General features: G+C 40.5%; 1 protein-coding gene across 1 annotated transcript; it reads left to right on the top strand.

Annotated features, from left to right (window-relative positions):
- Nucleotides 1-1,845: 1,845 nt before the first annotated feature.
- Nucleotides 1,846-7,272, top strand: pck1 (phosphoenolpyruvate carboxykinase 1 (soluble)). The gene is made up of 10 exons (XM_026167318.2): nucleotides 1,846-2,010; nucleotides 2,483-2,765; nucleotides 3,289-3,473; nucleotides 3,848-4,051; nucleotides 4,309-4,496; nucleotides 4,651-4,813; nucleotides 4,929-5,153; nucleotides 5,475-5,606; nucleotides 5,732-5,827; nucleotides 6,076-7,272. Exons 2-10 carry the CDS (start codon nucleotides 2,542-2,544, stop codon nucleotides 6,531-6,533), a joined length of 1,875 nt encoding a protein of 624 aa, XP_026023103.2. The 5' UTR covers nucleotides 1,846-2,010; nucleotides 2,483-2,541; the 3' UTR covers nucleotides 6,534-7,272.
- Nucleotides 7,273-12,910: the final 5,638 nt, after the last annotated feature.

Here is a 12,910-nt window from a genome sequence, read left to right as displayed (position 1 = left end):
CTTTAAATAATATAAAGAAGTGCAATTTTAACAGTAGATCTCAGTTTATGTTTGACACCCCTGCCTTACAGGAAAGGAACTGTGCAAATCAATGCAAAGTGGTTCTGAGTAATAACATTTGCAAACACATCTATACTGATGGGAGTGGTCTTTTCCAGGACAATAATGCCCTCATCCATAGGGAATGAGGGCTCACTGAAATTTGATTTGGAGAAATCAATTCCAGAAACTGTACTTGTAGTGGACCTTTGCTGATACTTTCCCACATCCCTTAATTTGAATGCGCCCTATCGTTTCCAAATTTATATGTTTATGCTTTTTTGTATGATTTACTGTAGCCCCTCAGTTCATCCTCTGTTTGAAACAAGCTGTTATAGCTCCTCATCATTTGAAACGTCTGCCACATGTATAAGTAATAAGTAATAAGTAAAAGTATATCAGTGATTTTTCTTTGATTTGTGATCTGTCCATTTTGCGTTGTTTACCACACTTTAATGAAATATTAGAAAACCTTAGCTGAAAAATTACTAATGGACTAGAATATTCAATACTTTAAAAGAATATATTATTATTATTAACAAAACAAAGCTTCTCCCATTTCCCACATGTTACACAGTCACAGTTGCTTCTCAGATATTTCACAATTTTTCAGATTTGTTCCCTTCCTTTACAAATAACGACTTTTGACCTTTGAATAATTTAGTTTAATTTGCATTCATTTGTGCAACTCTGGTTTTGATCATATGTTTTTAAACCTCTTTTTGTTACTAAAGCTCAAAAGTAAACTTAACTTGAAAAAGAGGGTGCATTAAAACGCAGTTTATTCCTAAAGACATGTAGCATACCAGTGTCTTAAGTAGCAGAATGAAGAAAACCCTCCAGCTCATGGAGAGCTGCCGTTCTGTCATGTGGCAATTGGACAGTCATTAAAATTATGCTGAAACATATGCCTTTATTACTTCTTTAACTGTTGCTACAACTTTTACAAATGCCTTGAGCTTATCTCCAACATGTGCTTTTACCTCTTATCATTAAGTGTCGATGACTTTATTCAGCAGTTCCTCTGAACTGCGCACACGGGCGCATGTTCCAGTGACCCACCATTGATCCCACAAAGGCAAGCCTTTGCCTGACAGCCAATAAAAGGAGGCCAGCCAAGGAGCCCCCGTCACACATAGTTCTGGCAACACTGAACCCTGAACTTACATCATCGAGTAAAGTAGGCCAAAGTTCAACTGCTGCAATCGTCACAGGAGGTTACCACACTGGCAGCAGCAGCCTGAATCAGAGACTATATCAATTGGATTTGCTTTGCTGCTTCAGGGCAAAAGTCTATTTTACACTACAAAATGCTGAAAACTATGTGAGCATATATTACTGTTTATTTCAGAATTTTAAGATTGAAATCTTGTGCTATTGTCTCAGCCTTCTTTTTGATTGGATGGTAAGAGACGAACTGTTATCATTCTAAAAGAAAAATGCATTTGTCCAGGCAGTCTCCCCTTGAGTTTTCCCTCCAAAAACATGTGTTACTCAGAAAGAGAGACAGAGGGAGAGACAGCCACAGCAGTGAAAGCATAGCTACCTGCCTCTCTTTCATATCTGAGCCAGCTATCAGCGATCAGCGGCGGAGGGAACCGGTTATTCAAAGACGACATTACGTGCTGCTGCTGAGTAATGATTCACCAGCAGCCTGTTGCACACTGTGTTTTTCACATCTGCAGGGAACAACAGGTTCACCCAGCTAACGCAAGGGCCACCCCCCCACCACCACCACCCTTCCTGACACACCTCCTCACCCTCTCCCTCCCCCATTCTAAACCACCCCTCCCCACTCCCTCCCTTGTCTTGCGAGACGTCCCAGGGTATAAAAAGGACAAAGCTCTCCATAGGAGATACAACTGACCAAGAAGGAGAAACAGTCCTCAACTCTCCTGCAAACAGGCAACAGGGACACCTCAGCAGATGAGACCAAGCTAAAGGCTCTGCACTCCAGGCAAACTACTGAAGGTAACCTACTGCTCTTTCTTTTCAGTGGGGCTCATGTTTAAAGTGAGGAGGGTAAAATAATATGAGGCAAAGTAATGTGAGGATCACTGCAGAATGAGAGGTATCTGCACAAGGATGCTGTTGCATCACCCAGAGTTTGATTTCTTGATGTTGCAGCAGTGGAGCACTTTTTTTTTGAGAATATGTATGCACAAAACTGACTTTTTTAAAATTCTTTTCCCCCCCCATGACTCTCTTTTATCCCAAATTTTACTCCACCTTGACCATTTTTCTGCTTCATTCTTTTTTTTTTTTCATTCTTCTTGGTCTGTCCTCATTTTTGTCTTTATTTCCGAAACTTTATCCTCCTTTTATATTTTTCCTCTTCCTTGTCACCATATTATTCACCCATATTATTCAATTCCAACATTCTTCTACCATCTTCCTTTTTCCCCTTTCCTTTTCACACCCCCACTTAAATCTTTCTTTCCAGACTTCCTGTCACCTTTTCCCCTCAGTCTATCAGCTCACGCTCTCTCCAGAACCTTCACCATGCCTCCTCAGATCCCGTCCCAGAACCAGAGTGGTCCCAGGATCCTGCAGGGTGATCTCAGTGCCCTCAGTCCAGCTGTAAGGGAGTTTTTGGAGACCAATATGACCCTGTGCCAGCCAGAGTCCATTCACATCTGTGATGGCTCAGACGAGGAGAACCTTGCCATCCTGACCCAGCTGGAGGAACAGGGGATGATCAAGAAGCTCACCAAATATGAGAACTGGTATGTTTGTTACACTCAGTGGTTTATGGAAGGCTTTCTTTTTTTAAGAGACTTATTTAGTTATTTAGTTAGTTATTTTTTTATGTGAGTGAGGGTTTCAAATTGAAAAACAGAAGAAATTATTGCTAACGATAGCTTTAAATTTCTTGAATATAGCTTGGATTGTTTTTGTAGCTGGGACAGTGGTGCTTTGGTGCAGCTGGGAGATGCCCAGGGTTGTTGCTGTTGATAATTACAACACACATCATTCTGTCATCAGCAGCTGTTTAAATATAAAACATGCCTGGAAAATTTCTACTTCTTGACAAACCAGTAGGTCTAGGTAGCTCAATCACACCATTCAATTTTACCAGCTGATATCAAGAAGACATATTGATTATTATTATATTGATTTGTGGCTGCTTTAGGAGATTTTAAAATCGTTGCCTACTTTAAAATAAAGTACAACAAATTAAAATTTAAAACAAAAGTCCTAAAGTTTTCAATATTTGTGCACTTCCTTTTCTTCTCCCTCTTCCTGCAGCTGGTTGGCCAGAACGGACCCGAGGGATGTGGCTCGTGTGGAGAGTAAGACAGTTATTGTTACCCAGGAACAGAAGGACACAGTGCCCACTCCACTAGGAGGTGGAATCAGCCAGCTGGGCCGCTGGATGCCCCCAGAAGAGTTCGACAAAGCCATGGCTCAGCGGTTCCCCGGCTGCATGAGAGGTACCAGAGACGAACGTGTTTCATAAATGCTATCAGTTCTTAACTCAAATATAGGACTAGAAAAACTTGAGAAATCAAAAGTTTTCACTCATCAATAGTACACTCACTGACTAAATGAATACATTTTTTCCCCTTTCCGGGACCGCATTGAGAATCTAGACAAGTATATCCACAGTGCAGCAGGTACTTTTTAGAAAGAAGAAACACTATCGGAGATTATTTTTACAAGTTACACTGCCTTTAAAGTGTTTAAATGAGCTGGAGGCAAATTTTCTTCTTTTCCTGACTGTCTGAATGTCTCAAATACCAAAAACCTTAAAATAATATTGAAATAACATAATAATAAGAACATCCCTGTCTGTATCTATCCTCAGGTAGGACCATGTACGTGATTCCCTTCAGCATGGGTCCAGTAGGTTCCCCTCTCTCTAAGATTGGAGTACAGCTGACAGACTCCCCCTACGTGGTGGCCAGTATGAGGGTGATGACTCGTATGGGGAAAGCTGTTCTGACCGCCCTGGGGACTGGAGAATTTGTCCGCTGTCTGCACTCTGTCGGCTGTCCTCTGCCACTCAAAAGTATGTCAAAAACTGATCGACTCATTCTCTTGTAGCTATACGGGGGGGGGGGGGGGGGGGGGGGGGGGGGGGCACAGTAGCAATATGGAGGACTACTGGATATTGCTACTGTTTTACTATGAGTATGAATCAGTTACTCCTCTGATTACTGTTGCTCAATAATATTTTCACTTATATTTTAGTTACACAATAGCGCTTTTGCCACAAAACTGCTAATAGACCACTGAAATGAACAAATGTACTAATTTGTCTTTCAGAGCCTCTGGTGAATAACTGGCCCTGCAACCCTGAGCTGACACTAGTCGCTCACATCCCAGACCGCCGACAAATTATCTCATTTGGAAGTGGTTACGGAGGAAACTCTTTGCTGGGAAAGAAGTGTTTTGCCCTTCGCATTGCCTCACGCATTGCTAAAGAGGAAGGCTGGCTGGCCGAACATATGCTGGTAAGAAATGAAAATGAGACTGTCACTTAAATTTTGGATTCATCCACATTCTGTTCATTTTCATCAAACTAAATTTCCGAATTTCCCAGAGGAACCCACCCGAGGGATTAATAAAGTTTTATCTTATCTTATCTCAAATATTTCCTGTGTTCAGATCCTGGGCGTCACCAACCCTGCTGGAGAGAAGAAGTACATGGCAGCAGCCTTCCCCAGCGCCTGTGGAAAAACAAACCTGGCCATGCTCTGCCCCACGCTGCCTGGTTGGAAGGTTGAATGTGTGGGAGATGACATTGCATGGATGAAGTTTGATGACCAAGGTAAAGGAAGGATGTCTTTTTAAAGGTCTTCAAGGATGTACAAATGTCAAAAATGTCATAAATCCAGTACAGCGGACTTTAACATTTCTAATTTGTGTGTTCACCCTGGTTGTAGGAAACCTCAGAGCCATTAACCCAGAGAATGGCTTTTTTGGCGTTGCACCCGGCACCTCAGCCAAGACCAACCCCAATGCAATGGCAACAATCATCAAGAACACCATATTCACAAATGTTGCAGAGACAAGTGACGGTGGTGTGTACTGGGAGGGAATGGACCAGTCACTGCCCGAGGGAGTTACCATCACATCCTGGAAGAACAAACCTTGGCGCTCAGAAGATGGTAAGCAGCTCTTTGATTTTAAGCAACAGCTCACAAAAGAAGAAAAAGAAGCAAGACTACAAGATGTCTAAGATTTAAAACCAGTATTTAAGGTGGAAACAGAAGTGTAACGAAAGCAATTTTCAAATGTCTCGTAACAAGAAAAAAAGCTTTTAATCTTTAATTGTTAGACCCAAATAATTTCAGAGTACAAGATTATATTATAAAAAATAGGGATAAATAACAGAAAGATCATATACTTTAAAACTGAGAAGAAGTGTGTGAGTGTCATAAAAGTAAAAAGTTCTTAGTTTCTTTCTTTTTTCTTCTTCTTCTTCGTAGGCGAGCCCTGTGCTCATCCCAATTCTCGTTTTTGCACTCCGGCAAGACAGTGTCCCATTATTGACCCACAGTGGGAGTCTCCAGAGGGAGTGCCAATAGAGGCCATCATTTTTGGTGGGCGTAGACCAGAAGGTGAGAAGAGACTACAAAAGATGGAAATGAATACACCAGTTGCCCTTTGATTAAATACATGAAATAAAAATAATACATAAATACTTCTCAGAAAATAACTGGATAATGAATCTGCTTATTTTCAGGTGTTCCCCTTGTGTATGAAGCTTTTGACTGGCAGCATGGTGTGTTTGTTGGCGCTGCCATGAGGTCAGAGGCCACTGCTGCAGCCGAACACAAAGGTCAGCATACGATAGTGTCCTTTTTTGGTATGAAAGACAATCAGTGGATGTTTAAGGAGTTTCTTAGATGATCATTTTGACTTTTGCCTAATATTCTACAAATTGTTTTAGACTAGCGACAATTTAATCTGAAATTCTGCAAAGAAAAAACCACTTTCAGAATTCTTGAATGACAACAAATAACACATGAATGTCATTCACGTTAACATACAGTGTACTGACAACTCTCTAATTACTTTTTCTTCCAGGCAAAGTAATAATGCATGACCCCTTCGCTATGCGCCCCTTCTTTGGCTACAACTTTGGCCAGTATCTCTCTCACTGGCTGAGCATGGCTGATCGCCCCGGTGCCAAGCTTCCTAAGATCTTCCATGTCAACTGGTTCCGCAAGAGCCCCACTGCCGGCTTTCTTTGGCCCGGGTTTGGTGAAAATATCCGCGTTCTGGACTGGATGTTCAGACGGGTGAATGGCGAGGAGGGCGCCATGCCATCAGCAGTGGGCTACCTGCCTTGTAGAGACTCCCTAAATCTCCAGGGCCTTCAGGGACATGTGGACCTGGATGAGCTGTTCTCCCTGGATCAGGAATTCTGGCAGAGGGAGGTGGATGAGATCAGGAAATACTTCACCACACAGGTGAACGCTGACCTGCCCAATGAGGTAGCCCAGCAACTGGCTCTCCTGCAGCAGAGGGTGAAGCAAATGTGAAGAGGAAAAAGCCACATGTTAGCAGCTGTAAACAATTGTAGGGTTAATTCTCCAGACTATTTGTCTGTAATTCTAGACTACAGTGTTGGCAATAATAGAATAACATGTAAGACATTCTGGAAATTAAATTAAGTAACTGGGAAACAACATCTTAAAATCATAGAACATAGTATGAATAGCTAGATTATCTCTTTGACGTAGTCTTAATTTATAGTAAGGCCTTTATATCCTTAAGAAAATGAGCAGTTTTCCTTACAGCATTTGGTTATTACCACTGTGACATTCTATAATCTGCTTGGGCTGTTCATTACAAAAAATCCATGCAAATCATGGAGAATGTAAATCAGGAAACTGTAGGAATAGTAAAGATAAACCTTCCTGACCATGCTCATTAGAACTATCTCAGCGAGATAATATCAGTAACGACTGCTACATTTCCATGCATCTTCATCTTCATTTGTAGTAGCAATATTTTTTCTTCTGTTGTTCCAATGTATTGTCCTATTGTCAGAAGTCTTCTATTTAATAATAACTTATTGTGAATGCACATCTTACTGTCATTGTCGTATCGAATTATATGACAGAGACAGAGTCTACGTTAGCTCAGGTCTCACAAAAGGGAATTTTGTATTATTTTTGCCTTAATTTATTTTTATACTGACTTAGTATCACCTGGTTCTCTTGTGTTGTAATCTAAGCCCCCAATGAGGTGAAACAACAATAAAAGTATTTAAACTTACTCGTCGTTCTGTTTCATTTTTCACGGATCTGGTTTTGTTATTATTGTTTTATTTTGTAAGTGTTGAAAAGAATAAAATCAAGCATTATTATATCAAGCTGATACAACACCTCCATCACGTCATATACACCTGCTAGGAATAAATAATGAGCATTTAATTGAGTTAAAAGTCAAAACTAAACTTCAACTAAACTACATGTATCTATATATCTGTAAACAGCAATAATCTAAAAATAGTCTTAGTTTGTGCTAAAATATCTGAAATCAGTCTTTCAAATACTAAGAATGCCAAAACAAAGAAAACATAATTATATAATGCATCTTTGACACTGCTATTTAAAATAAGACTTTAAACTTGGTGGAATACTCTTTCTTGGCAAGCAAAGCTGTCAAATATTTCATGCAGTTTGTCCTGCGGTTTGCATACATCTACCTCTCCTCTTTTCAGATCTTCTCATAATCTTTTAGTTCAAAGGTTGTTGCTTGGAAACCACAGAGCTTCATTTCTCTCTATAGGTTTTCTGTTGGACTAAGACCCAGACAGTGGTTAAGGTGCTCCATGACTTTACTGTACTTCTTCCTGTATGATTTGGGTTATTGTCTTGCTGGAAGACCTATTCATGAGTCACTTTCAGTCCTTGGCTGAGTGATTAATGTCATGCAGTCACCCTGTTCTTCTGGCACAAACACATTCCCAAAGCCTAAAGTTTCCATCTCCTTGTTTTGGGATAGTATTCTCTGTGTCATCTTCAGCAAATGCAACCAGTAAATTGATGCAAAAATTGCTCAATTTTGGCCTCGTCTACCACATCACACTCTCTCAAGGCCTGAACATGGGTCCTCCGGGATTTCAAACCATCACAGCACAATGTATTACAAATATTTTTCTTGGTAACTGTCCTCAGAGCTGCTCTGATATCTATAACAACAGAGGAAATCTTGCAAGTTGCCCCACACTAATTATTATTGATAGTAATTTCATCTTTGTTGCATTTGTGATTAATCAGACCAACAGATATGATTGTTTTTTTGTTTTTTTTTACTATGCTTCTTGTGGATATGTCTATTAGACTATAAGAGTGTGTGAAGTTTAGCAGTCTTCTTGCCGATATTCTTAGGTGGCTTTTTGTTTTTGCAGCATTCAAGATGTAAACAGGTCAGAGGTTCTGGGTGCTATTCATAGAACTGGTGCAATTAACTGTCAGTGTTGGCTGTTAATGCTGAAGTTGCTGCCAATTAAACTTTTATTGAACAGTTTACTTTTGTTTCAGTTCATGCTGGTCAGTACAAGATCAAAGAATTATTTATCTTACATAAATTAGCATTCATTTGTAACTCTTACATCTCTAATCCTGAATATTTTGTTGACATTCTATCATTTACTATTAAAATAAACCTACCACAGAATTCTAAGTGGCTAAAACAATGAGTTCAATTTGGAATCAATATGTATTTCCCTCCACTGTAGATCAGCTGGTCGAGGATACTTACAAGAAGGTCCTTGTTTTATTGTTCAACTAAATCCAATGATATTTAATCCTGATTTTTTTTTTTTGTCTCTTTTCAGTTAAGGTTAGGATTAAAATATGTAAACATGACAGGTGACCCTGTAGTAGCATTTAGTTTTAGCTGCCAAAGCTCAGGCTGTTGGTGACTTCCAATGATGTGTTGAGCAAATTTTTTCCCCCCCACTCTTTTCAATGTATATGCCACTGTGTCATGTCATTAATTTTTGTCTGTTCTGTATGCAGTTGTGTATTGTTTGTGGTCTCTCTGTGCTGCTCTTTTCTTGAGCCTGATGAATGAGTGTCAGCAGGACTGACAAACTGGTGTGGAGGTCTAGCTCCGTGCTGGGATGTCCTCTGGAGTCTGTGAAGGCTGTGGGTGAGAGGAGGATGACACCCATCATGAACAACCCACATCAGCCTCTGCATGAGCCTGTTAGTGTGCTGAGCAGCTCCTTTAGTCACAAACAGAAACACCCTCGCTGCAGGAAGGAGTGCTTTCACAGATCATTCATCCCAACAGCAGTTAGACTCTATAACTCCTCAGTCATGACATCATGAGTCACTGGACATTGTGGACATCACACACTTCATGCATAATGCACCTTTTTATATGTATGGACGTGTGCAGGTACATACATATGTATATTTAGTTAGTACGTGTGTGTGTGCGTGTACATTTCTATACTCATAGATATCTATTACTTACATAGTAATAGTAGTGGTTGAATTGTTACATTTATGTCTTGCATGTCTTGTCTTGGTGTCTTATCTTATCTTAAACATAAATCATGATACAAAATGACAAAAACACAAGAAAACCCAAAATGCGGGGTCAAATGACTCGGAACCATGACAATGGGATTCTTCTTCCCCACCATCACCAAGTGCTACTCACAGGGGGGTATCTGAACATCTGCTTTTTTTTCTTTCTTTTTTTTCTTTTTAGAATTTCTGTAGTCAAATAAAAAAAAGCTTAAATTCAGTTGCTGATTTTATATTGGTATCGTGTGTTTTACACAGTGCTTTATCACAGTTACAGACACAGTTACATAATATAGCCCACTGTATACACTATAGTCAGGGGTGCACATAAGTGGTCCGCAGGTGCGCATTCGCTGTCAAAATAAAAGACGCGCACCAGATAAGAAGTTGCAACGCGCGTTTGCGTACATATAAAAGGCACTGTTTTTGTCCGCTAGAGTGGGATTTTCACGGCATATTCTGCACCACATCTCTCTGCGTTCATCATTTGTTTGAAGCCAGCTCACCTCCTGCAACCACTTTTCCGAGAATATGCGCTTCTTTTGAGGTTCGGACTCCTTCTGACATTTATTTGGAGGCTGTGTAAAGGAGCTTGCTTCTTCGACATCTTTAAGAGTTCTAAACAAATGTCTGTCCTCCTCCAGAAAATCTTATGTACGCAAACGCGCGTTGCAACTTGTTGCGCGTCTTTTATTTTGACAGTGAATGCGCACCTGCGGACCACTTATGTGCACCCCCGACTATAGTCAGTCTCTTGCTATGACCTCACAAAAAGCAAGCTAATCCTGTTTTTAACACGAATGTTGCTACATGCAAAACATCATGTAGACAACAAGACAATCTGTACCGCAATCAGGTTGCCTGGACTGTGGCTGTGTGGGCAAAAGACCTGCAACTGACAAATAAAGGCTATCTCATCATCATCATCATCATCTCAAATGTTTTTGTCCCATGGTACACTGGAGCTGTTGTGTAAGATATGAAGATAATGACATGAACTGTAGTTAATCATCACTAACTTGTTTTTGACACTATCTTTGACTGAAATAATGTTTCTAAGAACATAAAGAGACAAGTAACAGAAATACGTTTTCCACCAGAGGCTGGTTAACCAGTAAAGACTCATAATCAGTGACAGATCATCCAGAAGAGTCATTGCAAAATGTCCCACTTATCTCCACGTATGAGCACTTAGACATTAAATAAACACAAAATAGGTTACTGGGGAAAGTTTTTGTTGTAGCATTTCCAGCAACCAAAGTGGATTTGCAGGTAAACAGGTAAACATTTTTATTCAGGCTGCAGTTCAATTAAATCATACAGATTGTTAAAGTTTACTGCTAAAAAGATTAGCACCACTTCAATTCACTTTTTAAGTTAAATCAAGGTGTTATTATCTAAAGAAGAAACAACAAGTTTCCATAAAGAATTCCCATCAGAATCCAGCTAACTAACTGCAGGATGATTGGATGTGAAGTCCATACAACTCCTGTAAATGTACAACAAATGTACACAGGACACACAGGTTAACAGACACATGACTATTTACTCTTTTGGCCTACAATGTTCCTGCACCAGGACCTGGTAATAACACAACCAGCAACCTCAACGGGCAGAAATCACGACAATGCAGAAATGCTAATTACTGCAGTTTTTATAATGATCACTCGAGGCTGGCACCAAAAGGGATAGTTAGTAGCTGATGTATCTAATAGGCTTAGCCACCACAAAATCAAATCACTGATTGATCGCCTGAATGTGTCGGTTATCTGACAGTTCATATAGTGAACTGCCACAGGTCAAAGGCTCAGTTTTGGTGAACTAAATTCTAGTGTCTGTGTGTTGAACCCCTTCAGTTTATGACTCCACATTGTCAACCAGGCATGCAAGTGTTAGATGATAATTTAGCATTTTACTCTTTCAGTGTCCAAAGCAGAATCCAAAATGTTTATGCGAGCTGTGAGGGATTCACAAAAGATACCAAATGGATGTTGCATTGCAGTTATTTTTTTATTAATATTGAAGTGCAGCTTTTTTTCCCCATTAAAATCACTTTCACACTCATTCTTATAAACCTGCCTTTTTTTCTTGAAATTGTTTTATATTTTGTATTATATGAGGTTTAAGGAAAGTGTCAGTTTCGTTACCTTACAGTGAACTCAGCCATGTTTTTCAATTGGAAAAAAAGTTCTGCACCATGCACAAAAACATCTTATGTAACATAATTTTGGCATAAACAGGATTGTTTGTCTGATTGTGTTGTTAGCGATTCATCTTCTTTGAGACAATGATTTATTCCTTAAGTTCTGCCAGGACCGGACAAGTTGTATATTCTGTTTTTTCAGCAGTCTAATCTGAGGAAATAATTACCTCGAAACCACACAGAGGCATACTTCCGAATCAGAATCAGAATCAGAATCAGAAAGGGGTTTATTGCCAAATGTTGAGCAGGTTTACAACATTAGGAAATTGCTGCGGTGCTTCAGTGCAAACATAGTGTCATAAATAGCACTTAAATAGACATGAAAAAATAAAAGTAAGGATAAGAATTAAAAGTGCTACGTAGAAAGATATGTGCATGAGCTATACATGAGATATATACATGAGAATAAGAATTAAGAATGCTACGTTGAAAGATATATACATGAGTGCAGGTGGTGATCAGTGCCAATCATGGAATGATGCAGTGAACACAGCGTAGGGTCATGTGTTAGTAGCGGGAACAGTCATATGGTTATTGTTCATGTGTCCAACAGCAGAGGGGAAGAAACTGTTCTTATGGCGAGAGGTTCTGGTGCGAATGGACCGGAGCCTCCTGCCTGAGGGGAGCAGGTCAAACAGACTGTGTCCAGGGTGAGAAGGGTCAGCTGAGATCCGAGCTGCACGCCGCAATGTCCTGGAGGTGTACAGGTCCTGCAAAGATGGGAGTCTGCAGCCAATCACCTTCTCAGCAGAGCGCACAACACGCTGCAGTCTCTGTTTGTCCCTGATAGTGGCTCCAGCGTACCACACGGTGATGGAGGAGGTGAGGATGGACTCGATGATTGCGGTGTAGAATTGCATCATCGTCCGTGTTGGCAGGTTGAATTTCTTCAGCTGCCTCAGGAAGTACATCCTCTGCTGGGCTTTCTTGATGACGGAGGTGATGGTGGGCTCCCACTTCAGGTCCTGGGTGATGGTGGTACCCAGGAAGCGGAATGAGTCCACAGAGGTGATGGGGGTGTCAGTCAGGATGATGGGGGGGAGTGGGGCTGTGTGCTTCCTGAAGTCCACAATAATCTCCACTGTCTTCTGGGCATTCAGCACCAGGTTGTTGTGGCTGCACCAGGACACCAGACTTCGACTGTATGTCTCAATCTGTTTTTGAG

This window comes from Astatotilapia calliptera, chromosome 5 (genome assembly GCF_964374335.1).
Source record: "Astatotilapia calliptera chromosome 5, fAstCal68.1, whole genome shotgun sequence".
NCBI lineage: Eukaryota > Metazoa > Chordata > Actinopteri > Cichliformes > Cichlidae > Astatotilapia > Astatotilapia calliptera.
The sequence above is the reverse complement of the archived record's forward strand: the minus strand, read 5'-3'. Positions and strand labels throughout refer to the sequence as shown.

Bases quoted from the DNA above. Each gene is read 5' to 3' on its own strand.
- pck1 (XM_026167318.2), top strand. From the start codon at position 2,542: ATGCCTCCTCAGATCCCGTCCCAGAACCAGAGTGGTCCCAGGATCCTG. The intron at 2,766-3,288 runs GTATGTTTGTTA...CTCTTCCTGCAG, and splicing joins CTCACCAAATATGAGAACTG to CTGGTTGGCCAGAACGGACC. The intron at 3,474-3,847 runs GTACCAGAGACG...ATCTATCCTCAG, and splicing joins GTTCCCCGGCTGCATGAGAG to GTAGGACCATGTACGTGATT.